The sequence below is a fragment of the Amphiprion ocellaris genome, chromosome 16, assembly GCF_022539595.1.
Source record: "Amphiprion ocellaris isolate individual 3 ecotype Okinawa chromosome 16, ASM2253959v1, whole genome shotgun sequence".
Classification (NCBI taxonomy): Eukaryota; Metazoa; Chordata; class Actinopteri; family Pomacentridae; genus Amphiprion; species Amphiprion ocellaris.
In genome coordinates, this window is record NC_072781.1 from 9,273,521 (window position 1) to 9,286,503 (window position 12,983).

A 12,983-nucleotide genomic window follows, 5' to 3' on the forward strand; every position below is an offset into this window, starting at 1 on the left:
TGCATCTGTCACATCTTAGATCAATATATCTACTACTTTTCAAGACCATTTTTTAAAAATTGCCTGTCAATCTACTTTCACCATGTTTTCTTGCACGTTTGGATGACAACATCTCAGGAACTATTACGGATAAAAGCCTGCAGTTTTCACTGTTATTTCTCATTATGCCACTGATTCAGAATGTGCACTTGCAGATCAAATCATTTCTGAGTGTGGATGATTTGAAATATGAAAAAACAAAATGAAGTCATCTTTGAGCACATGCTAACTAAAAAATCAACTCGTGATATTTTCTAAACCACATGCAGCTGTATGTCATAATATAATATAAAACAAAAAATACAGAAAAATAATTATTTTAATTTGAAATACTTGGTCACAAAAATGAAAAAATGTTATTCTAAATGAGCTTTCATTGAACATGGATGACAAGTTGTACCACAAAAACAAAAGCATGGAAAGTCTAACCCAAGTTGTTTTGGAGTTTCAATGTGATTCTCCAAAAATAACTAAGAACAATTATTATTGAATACAGACATATAATACTGAGATACACGCAGACATACATGTACCCACACTTTAACTTGTTGCACAGAGTACAGCTTGTGACATTCGTCTTGAAGGCCATGTTTATTCCCAATGGTATACAAAGCAACAGAATCCATGTTGATCCTGTCAAACTGTTTCCACAATGATCATAGGAATAAATTTACCATTTAAGTCCTGCTCACATAAGTACATCAGACTACCATTAAATAGATGTGACCCTAACAACCCCAATGCAGTGATAATTCTTTAAAAAATGACACAAAACTACATGACTACAGTCTACTGCAAACAGACTTGGGTCTGAAAATTAAAAATATGGACATATTTTTAAGGTATCGTTACATTTGGAGAACCATTTTGAAACTCTAATTCTGCTCTACATGGACTAGACCCACAAAAGTATCTATCAGTATTTTTGTTTTTGTGGTACAACTTGTCATAGCTGCTCAATCAGTTAAACAAAAGTAAATTTCAAAAAATGTTTGACCAAGTATTTCATAATGAAAAGCGGTCTATTATAGTGACATACAGCTACATGTTTCAGATAACATCACCAACTGATTTCTCCATCATTAATGTTTTTGTTGATGTGTACTCAAAGAAAGGACCGTACATGATGGCTTCATTCCTTTTTTCACATTTCACTTCATATTTAAAATATAGCACTTTGTAGAAAATCAGTTAATTTGACATTTAGAATGGGTATTTTGGGTTTTGTTTAGGTGAAACACTCTTGGACAGAAACAGAGTTGTTGGTTTTCATTCTGCAGGTTTAAGATTCAGTTTTTGTAGATTTATGTAAGTTTAACCTAAGCTAAGTTTCAGCTTTGCGTACGCTACAGATTTTCTGTTGCTTTAGCCAAGGTTAGCATAATGCTAAGTTTAGCCTGTGTTTATCACACATTGTACTGTAGCTTTAGCTAAATTTGGCCAGATTATTTCAGTTTAGCATGTTTAGCTAAGTTTGTAAATGGTCCACACTTATATATAGCATTTTTAATCAGATATTATTTATTTCACTTGCACGATATTGTATATTCTTTTTAATCTTTGATAGTTCCTGAGATATTGTCAAACATAACCTCAAGTATCAAAGTGCATAAAACATGCTGAAAGTGGGTTGACTGGAAGTTTAATAAATATATAAGATTATCTCAGAGATTATTTGACAAATCAAGCAAAAATATCTTTATAAATATCAATATGATATAAAAATTTCAGGAAAATCTGAGGTTACTCGATAAAGAATATTTATATAAGTTGTACAAAATCTGATACATTCTTGAGGTCATATATAAAAGTCTAAATGGTTATAGTTAAGTCTCTTGGCAAGTCTCTCTTCTAAAGAAAAAAAGATTCTGGCTCAGACTGATTACCTGATTAAATAGTTACTTAGTGCCTCATGCCTGCCATATATTTTATAAGGTAATTAACAAAATCCAGTTTCTTGATGTAGAAAGTAGCTTATTGGTCATGATGAAGTCAGTGTTATTGTGTGAGGACGTCACAGTTTGATACATGAGTTAGTGCCGCTGCAGAACAAACAGCCACAGTGTGTTTAAAGACAGCTGCTTTTTCAAATGCTGAGGCAAGACTGTCTTTATCGCTCCTTCTCTTTCTGAGATGGAGGCAGATATTGCCACACAGCTTTATCTCATCTCTCTCCAACTGATGACCATTTCATCTGCCATTTTTTCATTAGCCGCTGCTTTCCTTAAAACGGATTCCCTCGTGTCCTTAAAGCTCTTTTGAAGGACACTGTCACATTTAACAAGACATTAACTGAACATCTGCTCCCAACTCTGGATTTATCCTCTTCTTTAGAACATAACCTGAATAAGAGGAAGACAGAGCATTTTGAAAATCAGCTCATTAAACACATGCTCTGGGGCGCTGCCTTAGACAAAGCAGTTACCAAAAAGAGTGCCGTGAGAAAAGAAAGCTGCAAATTCAAGCATTAAATTCTTCATGATCAAAACTATAGGGAAAAAGACAAAAATGCAGACTCCATGAGCCCATGTCGTGATACAGAAAATGACTTTTATTCTCATGTTAATGTCTCAACATACAAATCACATTCTTTTTAATAAAAGAAAAGTTCAATCAGTACCTGGCATCTAGACTCTTTAAAGACTTTCTCTAAAGACACAACCATTTCACATTGCATCCCGCTCTCTAACATAACCTATCTATACGCAGAAAAATAGTAACATTACAGGTTGCTTCTGTTTACTCTTTTAGCCCAATAGTCAAACTTGTGGACCAATTTTCATTTGAAAAACTGTGCAAGAAAAGATCCCTTTTTTTAATAATTCAAATAAGAAGTGATCCTTTTTTTTCTAGTTAAGAATAAAAGGCCATCAATGAAATGTAAGGAACTGATGTGATGCATAAAAAAATGTGAATTAGTTACAGTAGAAATTATAGTACCTATTCAGAGTCTGCTGGAAACCTAGGAACAGTTAACGTGTTTAAGGTTCACAGATAAACAAGTGCAAAACAGAAATAAAAAGGATAAAGTAGCCTTCTTGGATTTTGGCACAATTAGATACAGGATATGGTTATTCTAGGAAGGGCAGAATATTTTTGTCAATATTTTTTGCCTCCTGAATAAAAAATACACTTAAATAACAATGAAAAGTCAATAACATTTAAATGGATCAGAGGAAAATCCTTTAGGATATTACCCTGCAAACCTTGCATTAGTGTCTCTTTTAATGAGTACATCGATAAGTGACTGACAACCAACCACGAAAAAAACAAATAAAAATAAAGTCTTTTTAAAAAAAAAAACCAAAACATGCTAATACCTGCTAAGACATGACTTGACCGTCAGACGTTCCTAGGTATATGACCTAGTGAAAATACATGTAATATATATTTTTTTTTTTATATATATATATATATATATCTGATGTAACTGCATACTGTATATGGTATACTCTATACTGTTGTTAAATATATGTTAAAGAGATAGAATGATAGTTACACAGTGGTCTGTCTAGCCCTGGAGTGCATTCTGAGGAGTTAACCCGCTGGCCGCCACTTCGGCCTACCCTTCCAACTTCACCATTGTCATGCGCTCTACTCTGTGCTGGTCTCAAATCTGTCCCTAAATCATCTATTCCACGGTGGGTGAAACGATCTATCGGATCTGGAAGAAAAACCTTCAAAATTCCTCCCGGCTAAGTGATCAAGGACTGGTTTCAGATCAGGCTTCTTCTCCGAAGGCACTTCCGAAAGGCCCATGAACTGCCCACACGCCCAGCTACTACAGAAACATAATGCATAGAGCAAACATCAATGTGTTTTGACTTTTCACGGCCGACACTGCTGGCAGTCGGGTTCAGTAAAAACCACAGCTACATACTTCAAGAGGTTTGATGCTTTTCTGTGATGAAACACCACGAGGAATGTGATGTCTGATCCCGGCATTCCATTTCTATAGCATCCGATCCACGCTAACAACTGTGATTCAGCTCAGTTGAAATTGTCATTACAATTGTGAACAACAGTCTCAATGTTGTTTTCTCACTCTCTCTCACACACACATATACACACAAAAAAAATACAATTAGTTGTCAGTCATCATCAAATGGGTGCATAATTGTAGGGAAACCACAAATGTCATTTGGTACACGGCCGGGTCAGGGGTGTCTGAACTTCATTAGTGTTGAGGTTTGTGTACATAGGAGGAGGGACACGCATTCAAGCAAATATTGAACACCAATAATTAGACTTGTCTTTTGACTGTAAACGGACGCTTACAATGCAGCATTACAAACACACCACCAGAAACCCTTGGGGAAGACTCAATGAACTTTAACGTTATTATCCAGTGCTACTAACCTGCTCCGGAGTACATCGGAAATAAAAAGGAGGCTCTGATTATAAATCATAACAAAGACAAAATAAAAAAATATCAATAATTTACACAACTAGCTCACTGTAGTGTACCTATTGGTATAGTGTGAAAGGGTTAATTAGTGTTTGGGGAATGGAGACGAGAGCTGCAGCTTGCTGTAGTGGCAGCCGGTCTCCTTTAGGGGCAGCCGAGTGGAGTCCACAGGACTTTACTTTGTTCTTGATCAACTATAGTTATGATCTGAGTGCAAATGTACGGGAGGGTGCCGCCTTGGACAATACCTGTAAAGAAAAGGTGACTTGTTCAAAGGGAACATTTATCACAGTGCAAAGACAAATTTGTATTTTTGAGCCGTCGACATGAAATGGGCATATTACCTGTAGGAAATGTTTTTTTTTTAAGGTGATTTGATTGAATACAAACCTGTGAAGAATTTGCTATACTCTTGCTCTATCTTCTGTGCAGTTTCAAATTGCTCCTTGGAATGTTTTTGAGATACTTTGTCCCGCAGATAAACCGGATCTTTCTGCTCCCTGTGGAAAAAGGAGAAAGTCATTCAGATTAGAGCGCATGATGTGTGCCCATTTATCTTTCTTATAATTTGACTGAATTAGCTTTCAGTCATTCATTCTAACAATTAAGTGAATAATGTATCTGCTCAGATTTATTTTTCCACTTTTTAAATATTTTTCCATTGAGGAACTTGAGACAAATCTTTTCTGAACATCAGCCAAAGATACATAAACTATGTCTATTAAATACTATTAAAATTCAGTATGTGACAGTAACGTCTGAAGAGTCCCAGTGAACGTATACAGATACCAAGTGAAGAGGGATACAGCAGTGAGACTTATTTTAAAAAAAGAAGGAAAAACAGGCATGTTTCACCAGCTGTTCGGGATTACGCAAGTGTCTGTGTTGGAGTTGGGTGCTTTGACAGATGCGCCAAAGGGTTCAGGTTAGGATTGAGTGAGAAGTCTGTCCTACTCTGTCCATTCATCAGCCACAGACAGACACACATACAGGGCGAGGATGCTACAATACCAGGACATCCCCATCATCATTCTGCTCTAATTTGTGTTATGAAACCGGCCGCTACTTACTTGATCTGCTTGGCATTTTTGTAGCGGATGAACACAACAATTGGATAAATGTGAACGCTGTGGAGCCTTTCAATGGCGTGCGGCGCGATGTCGAGCAAACAGTGACACCCCTGTATCCAAAAAGAAAAAAAAGAAGACTTTCAGAATAAAATTTGTTAAATAACTTCAACCGCTGTATCAAACCACTTCACAACAATTAACATTTGATTTTACAAGCAGTAATCTTGTTTTTTATTCATCAATATCTGAGACTGAAGGGCTGCAACAGTGATAGCTTATCTTGAGCAAATGTTGAGATTAAAGACCGACAGAAGCCCCTTCATCCTTCCTGATAAAATCTGATGAAAAAGGAAAAGCGCTGACTAATACCTTATCTGTTATTTCCTTGATAGAAGCAACAGTGGTCACATCAAAATGTCCACTCCTGCGCTTGTAATCGATGAAGAGACAGTCTTTGACGCCTCGCTCGATGGCTTGCTGGGATGCCTTCATCACTTCTGTAGACATGACAGAAAGAGCACAAGAGTGAAGAAAACTGGCTGTGGAACAAATGTAACCGGCACGATTTCAGGGGTATATATTTTTGGAGAATGTATTATGGTCTTATGTGAGCTTTAACAATTTAATTCATGGCAATCCACCAATTCATTGTGAACAATTCTGTGAAACATTTACGTTTGCTACCATGTAGAGTGTTAACTATTCTTTTACTTTTACAACTTAAAGTATGATACCAGAAACTCTTAAAGTAAGGGTCAAAATATAATTGTGGGACTTTTTGTAACATAGTTGACATTTTTGCTGTTGCCGGGTCTAAAATCAACATGGCCGCCTATAACCAAACACCACATGGCATTTTTACAGAAAGATTCTTCTGTATATTATATATACAATTGAGTAAAACTAAAATTGAAAGTTATTTCTAAAGATATTGTAGTAAACCTGTTGACATGCGATAAATCCACACTTGACTCACACACTACTTTATATTAAATAACTCAGAAAGGCTTGGAGTCTGGCCAGTCTTTTCTTCAGGAGGAAATGACATCATGTGGAGCAGGTCATGTGATCTGGAATTAACACACTTCCTTGAGAGGTGTTTTTGTAATGGGTAGCTTAGTTGAAAGTGATTTTTCGGACACAGATACAATTTCCATATTTTCCATCTAAAATTTGATATATTGCCAAAAAAATTATCTGTCATGATTATCTCAACTTAATAAAAAGAACACAATCAAAACCATTTTTGAATGAGCTCATTTTATTATTGTTTAGCTAATTAGAAGGTGGTTATTAAATTTGGGCGGTTTAGTTGACATTTTAGTGTTAACCAGTCATTTTTTATTAATAAGTTATTGTTTCCACAAGAAATAATTATGGAATTTGTACAGACATGATCACAATGAACAAAAAAACATATTTTTTTTTACTTTTACTAAAAATTTATGCAAGATATATCCCATGGACTTCAAAAGTCCCTCAAATATATATTGACCCATAAAATGATGTTTGCAATTGATGCCTCCTTAGAAGCAAACCTGTTGGTGGGTTTGAAAAGTTCGATGTCTTGAAGAAAAACACATTACCAAAACCAGAAACTAACCTTAAACTTAAACATAAAGACAAAAGACACTGGATTTTAACTGCTCCAGGGTTCTTGAACTACTCATCTGTGACATGGTGTTCTGTTGGGAAAGTCACTCAAATACAAGCTTAAAATCATGGTATGTCATACAAGTCACTTTATTCTACGTCTGATTTAAAAGATAGCCAAAAATAAACCTTTTGCTCAAAACGAGATACGTTAAAACAATTAACGAAGAAGACTGTGCTCCGCGGCGCGACCAATGACTGAGCTGCCACTAACAATCACGTGGCAAAATGTCTGAACTGGGCTGAACTGCAGGCTGTGTTTAAACAGAGCAGACAGGAGACAGGTATAGAATTTAAAAAATTAAAACATCTTTAGCATGAACAGTCTTTTTTTCCAGTACTGGTGGCAGTTTGAAAAATGTTGGACATGCTGATTTCATTATTGTTTGTAAAATAACCAAACAAAGGAATGCATTTTTCATAGAGGTGCGGGACACAACATGTGCTCCATGAAGGTCCGGTACCATGACGTCGTGAACTCACCCAGAACACATCTGCAGAACTTCCCGGGAGATTCTTTCACCAGCATCTCCTTGACGGGGTCAGTGAGAGGCCCGAGGATGAGCACCGGTCGGGGAGAGGTGCACTCCACCTTCTGGACCCGCTGGTATGCCAGGCTCACACAGTCTGACAAGAGAAAACAAGAACACACAGATCAATGGTCATGGTGCCATTCTGATGCTTTCTGTTATTTCCATGCAGAACATCTACATCTTTTTTTTCTCACCATCAAAGAAGGGGATGGAATCTGTGCTGATGGTGTCCAGAGCCACCATCTCTTTGCTGTCTTTGGAGCTGCTGCGTTTGTGTTTCTGTTTCCTTCTGAAAAAGGATCTGCGTGCTGCTGCAGACAGAGTCTTACTGGAATCTTCCTTCATTTCTGTCACACTGTGTCTGCGGTAAAACTCTTGGTCCATCCTACATCAAATGCACACATATACAAAAGCACAGAATGTTAAATTCTATCTCAGAGTTTCCAAACAAAAAAATCCAAATGTGTAATAAGGTTCGGTTATGGTTTTTCAGAACTACTTCATTACAATTCAACTATGCCAGAGAAGGTAAAGCCAGTTGTCGTAGTGATGGAAGTAGATGAAGATTGTTCTTCAGATGTACAGAGACAATCTGTTGCACTAAATTTGGCGAAAAAGTTTAGGTTCAGCACATAATTCTGTGGGGCAAGGTTGGATGAGCTTAATAATAACATTTTAATAACTGACTTCAAACTCTACTTTAGGGAAAAATTTACAAAAACGATTGAATTTTATATTTGTTCAGAATTTACTGCTACTGTCTACCACTTTTTCAGGCCCAGAATAAAAACACAAGTGCAAAGATTCTGTTCAGGAACTTCAGTGCATGTCTTCAGAGCGACAGTGAGGCAATCGCACTGCAACTAAAACAGGACAGTCCAGATCTGGCTGAGCAGAAGTGGCTCCACAATACGGTTCCTGCATTGTAGCAGTATTGCATAGGTTGTTATCACAGCTGTTACAAAGTGTCCACTAGCTCAAAAAAAAAACCATATGAGTGTAAGCGTGCATTGCATTCTCCACCCACATGTACTTGCTGGGGATCTGCCCCCTCTGGATCTGCTGTGCGTTCTCATCTAGCTGCCAGGCCATCCAGGTCCCAAAGCTGCCCTTTGGTAAAGACTCATCCACGTACAGGATGTCATCCTTCTTAAAACTGAGGTCCCCTTCGGCCTCCCCCACCCGGTCGTAAAGTGCTCTGGTGGGAGGGAGAGACAAAGATAGATGGGGAATTATGAAGAGTGGAGCAGAACAAAGGAGCGTGAAGTTGATAAAGTAAAAGAGGAGGTGAGGTATCAGATGGGGTAGATGTGAAGAGAACAAGATCAAGAGTCGGCGAGATAGAGGAAGAGTAAGAAAGGAAGCGTAGAGAGTTTGTCTATCGCCAGTATAGGCCTTGCTCGCCTCCTTTTGGAGCCTCGTAAGTCATTACCGAGCAGCCTATCTGTGACAGCCAGGCAAGCTGAGTGTATTTACTGCAGATGACATCACAAGCCCACTTGCCTATATGACAAGTGACTGCGGCAGCTGCGGCAACATGCCCCGACAGACTCCCGACAATAAAACGTGACTATTTTAGAGCTTAATTTTCCATTCATCTACGGCGTATTTGTAATGACCTGACAACTAAAATGGATGCGGTGTTGTATCTGGTGTGTAATGAGTAGAGAGATTAGATAACCTAAATATGTGGTGTGATTAGCATCACTGCAGTCACACACTGGATCTGGGACATAATTGGTTAGATGAGAAAGAGTCCAGCTTGTCCAAAGGGGCTCTCTTGTGATGGGTCTATATATAGCAGGATCGAGAGAGATGAGGCTGCTTGGGAAAAAATTAGTGCGGTCCTTTTACAGAGCTGTATTACTTAATTGCAACAATGATCTATTAGTGTAAAAGGTGTTTTTATGCACATACCTAATATAAAAGCCATCTCCTGGAACATCTTTGACCATGCTGAAGTCATCCGGTCGATGTTGCACCTTTAACGTCACCGTCTCTGCAGGCTTCAGCATCTCAACATACACCTCTTCTGCCGTCTTATTCTTCATATTCACCGAGTTGTACTGATAAAAAAGAGGAGATGAGAATAAAAACTAACAGCAGGAAGGAAGGAAGTGAAGTTGACATCAGAGAAAATGAGACAAACTCAGGGTGAGGAGGAGAGAAATTTGATGAGTGTTTACACTCATTTGTGAAACAATTCTCTCTGTCTGTGAAGGGTCCACTAGTAAACAGCTACATTTCCTCCAAGCTTTCAGCTGTATTAAAGTGTCGCAGTATTGATTTGTGCCATGTATGAGGGGAGAAAACAAACAAGATGGGAGATTGAAGGGCAGACAGAAGCTGTGCAGCCTCATGACAAAGCTGCATGGCAATTCAGACAGCAGGCTCTTTGTGGCGGAGAGCTAAAGTGGGAGCATGCCAAGAATTGTCTATGATGAGTTTGTGACGCTCTGGATAAATTACCGACGTGGAGTGAGAGAACGTAGACGATGAGGAGATCAATGAAAAACAATGACAGGCAGGAAGAAAGAAATGCCAGCACCTTCTGGCAGTGTTCGAGTCTGAAGTAACAACGGCGCACAAAGCTTTTAAAGATGCAGGAGACTGCAAGCATCAAATCAGAATTTAACTTTGAGATGACTGTTTGCTGTTTAGAAAAATTCACAAACGTGTGAAACTGACTGAAACTCCCACTTTGAAAGCTCCATCTTTCCGGTTGCTGATCTGGTTGAATAAAAATACATTATGTACTCAAGAAATACTCAAAAAAAACATATGTTGGTTATTTGAGAATTCTTTGCATATTAGATCAAAGTTTTTCCATATATATTGTAAATTTTCACGATAGGAGGTTGTTTGTGTCGATGCATAGAAGTAAGACCAGGTACACGAGTCCATACCTCTAGGATGAGGTCCCCAGCAAGAAGTCCATCAGGGCCCCTAGCAGGACTGTCCTCATCCAGACTCTCTATGTAGACGCCTCGTAGGTTTCCTCCGCAGAGTGTGACTCCCACTTCCACCCCAGGCCTGCGCACCATCACCAGCCGCGGCTCACCCACCTTCCTGCTGCCCTCAGATGGCATTCTGGAAGAACACAAGAGTCAGAGTCAGAGAGATAGTTGAGAGTAATAATGCCATACAAGTCTTAATATTCTCAAAAGGAACTTTGATCCTTTTATTAAGAGTGTTTACCTGATGAAATTGTGAGGGCTAGTCGTGGGCGTGGTCTGCTTGGAGGATGGAGTGAGTGTGCCCTCGTCCTGTTCGCTGAGTGTATCGATGGTGGAGTGATTGTCGGGAGTCGCAGCTCCGCTCCCCTGGGGAGTCGACTGAGCGCTGACCGGCTCCAGACGGGAACTGCAGCGGAAAATAGGACCGTTTTGGTTCCGTTGATAAAATGACATCAAATGAGGCACATGTTTAACCTACTTCACAAATGACACCTGAGTGAGCACGTCAAAGAGCTAAATTATTCATAGCTTTTCCAATAATAGTTTAGCTAGAAAGTAACACAGGGAGCTGTCCGTTATAGGAAAGGCAGAATTCACACACGTTGATAATTTTAAGTGCTTTAGGAACAGGCAGATGAAAGATCATAGAAAAATCTGAGATTAATAAAAAGTAGAGTGCATTAAACTAGTCTAAAATAAATAAAGAGTGCAACAGATGAGCTAAAAGAACACAAAGTTAACATACGGTACATTAGATCAGCTAAAAAAAAAACACCTGAAAACAGTTGGGTTTGAGTCTAGATTTTAAATTGTCTACACTTGGAGCACTTTGCTGTCATTAGGAAATTGATTTCACAACTGAGGAGCATAACAACAAAAAAATTCTTCACTGTGTTTTGCTCTGACAGTAGATATTACCAACAAATTCCCCCCCCAGTGATCTGAGATGCCTAGCAGGTGTGTATCACTAGAGCATATCTGAGAGGTGGTTTGGTCCTGCCCCATCCAGTGATTTCTAGATGAGCAGCAGTGCTTTCAGGTGAATTCCATAACTCACTGGAAGGAATTAAGTATAGGAGCCTACTGAAGGAAAACCTACGGTGATGAAACCTGTGATGAGATATCTTATTGTTTTTAATGATTTGTCCATGTGGAAACCAACAAAGTTTGAATTTTAAAGACCCTAAGATCAGCTACTGGTAAATACCACAGTTCAAGGACAATGATGCTGAGATAGTTTCTAATAGTAACAAAGAAACTCCCATTTTACAAGTATGAGATGAGCCACTCGTAACACTCAGTTACTCATCTCAGTTACGTATACTCGTAACTGAGAAACCAAGCTCTGAAGTCTGTGCAGTAATATCTTACAAATAACAGTGTCAAAGGATGCAGTGAGGTTGGAAACATGACTACTGATATTTGGCCTTTACCTCTCTGTTATGTAAATTAACAACTCAATGAGAGCTGGTTCAGGTGCCTGACTGAAAGCCATCAATATACCAATTTGACCGTAAGAAGACAGATATTTGATTCATAACTATGTAACTACTTGTGATTTTGCCGAAAAATGGCAACTGTGATGTTTTTCTTTGCGGTGTGGAAGCATCTAGATAATTCTTTTTGAGTATGGGCTTTAAACCTTCCCAGGAAATGTGCCAGACAGCAGCGATTTATTTACAATGTTAAGCATGTCTGTTGCCATGAGCTGAAAAGCAGATTTAAAGCTGGTAGCAAAAGAATCTAAGCAGCAAGTGGAAGAGCTGAGATTCAGTAGTGTTGTTTTCAGAGCTTCATAGTTTGTTGAATTAAATTCTAAATTCACTGAGAATGTTAAGATTAGAATCAGGAGATCTGTGCATTGCATGACAGGAGCTGCTTTTGCTGCTGCAGAAAAAAGTCAACATTTTAACATTTTGTCCTCCATTTTATGTTTTATATCTAAAGTCTTGTCTTGCAACATATGCTCTGCCCAAAACAAGCACCAGAAAAAGTTCGAATCCAGACAAAAACATTCTTACATTGAGGACAGTGTTTGCCGGCCAAGTCCATTCATTGTATTTTTGACTGAGTCACACTGGTTGGCACTTCCTGTGTGTTCTTAATGTGAGAAAGGAGTGGAAGATGATAACAATAAATTCTAGTGTGGAAACAGTGAAGCTTTGTTGTAGTATGAGGCAATTACATTTTACTCCTGTGAAGTAGAAGATAATTTCAGTTTTAGAAATATATCTGGCGATATGAAAAGATATTCAATTGAATGCTAAAATATCTATATATTTATATACCGCTATATTTTATATAGTAGCATTAGTCAGACTTC

The 12,983-nt window shown here is 38.3% G+C and overlaps 1 protein-coding gene across 4 annotated transcripts in view; it reads right to left on the minus strand.

Annotated features, from left to right (window-relative positions):
- Positions 1 to 2,569: 2,569 nt before the first annotated feature.
- Positions 2,570 to 12,983, minus strand: part of dlg5a (discs, large homolog 5a (Drosophila)) — a 41,308-nt gene continuing 30,894 nt past the window's right edge. For all 4 annotated transcript variants that reach the window (XM_035942394.2, XM_035942395.2, XM_023297167.3 and 1 more), the window contains 10 exons: positions 10,902 to 11,066; positions 10,610 to 10,793; positions 9,621 to 9,769; positions 8,731 to 8,901; positions 7,898 to 8,088; positions 7,654 to 7,797; positions 5,887 to 6,014; positions 5,518 to 5,627; positions 4,838 to 4,947; positions 2,570 to 4,695 (listed from right to left, as the gene is read on the minus strand). In XM_035942394.2, coding sequence (XP_035798287.1) covers positions 4,592 to 4,695; positions 4,838 to 4,947; positions 5,518 to 5,627; positions 5,887 to 6,014; positions 7,654 to 7,797; positions 7,898 to 8,088; positions 8,731 to 8,901; positions 9,621 to 9,769; positions 10,610 to 10,793; positions 10,902 to 11,066 — 1,456 coding nt within the window. In that variant the 3' untranslated portion in view covers positions 2,570 to 4,591. The remainder of the gene's footprint in view (positions 4,696 to 4,837; positions 4,948 to 5,517; positions 5,628 to 5,886; positions 6,015 to 7,653; positions 7,798 to 7,897; positions 8,089 to 8,730; positions 8,902 to 9,620; positions 9,770 to 10,609; positions 10,794 to 10,901; positions 11,067 to 12,983) is intronic.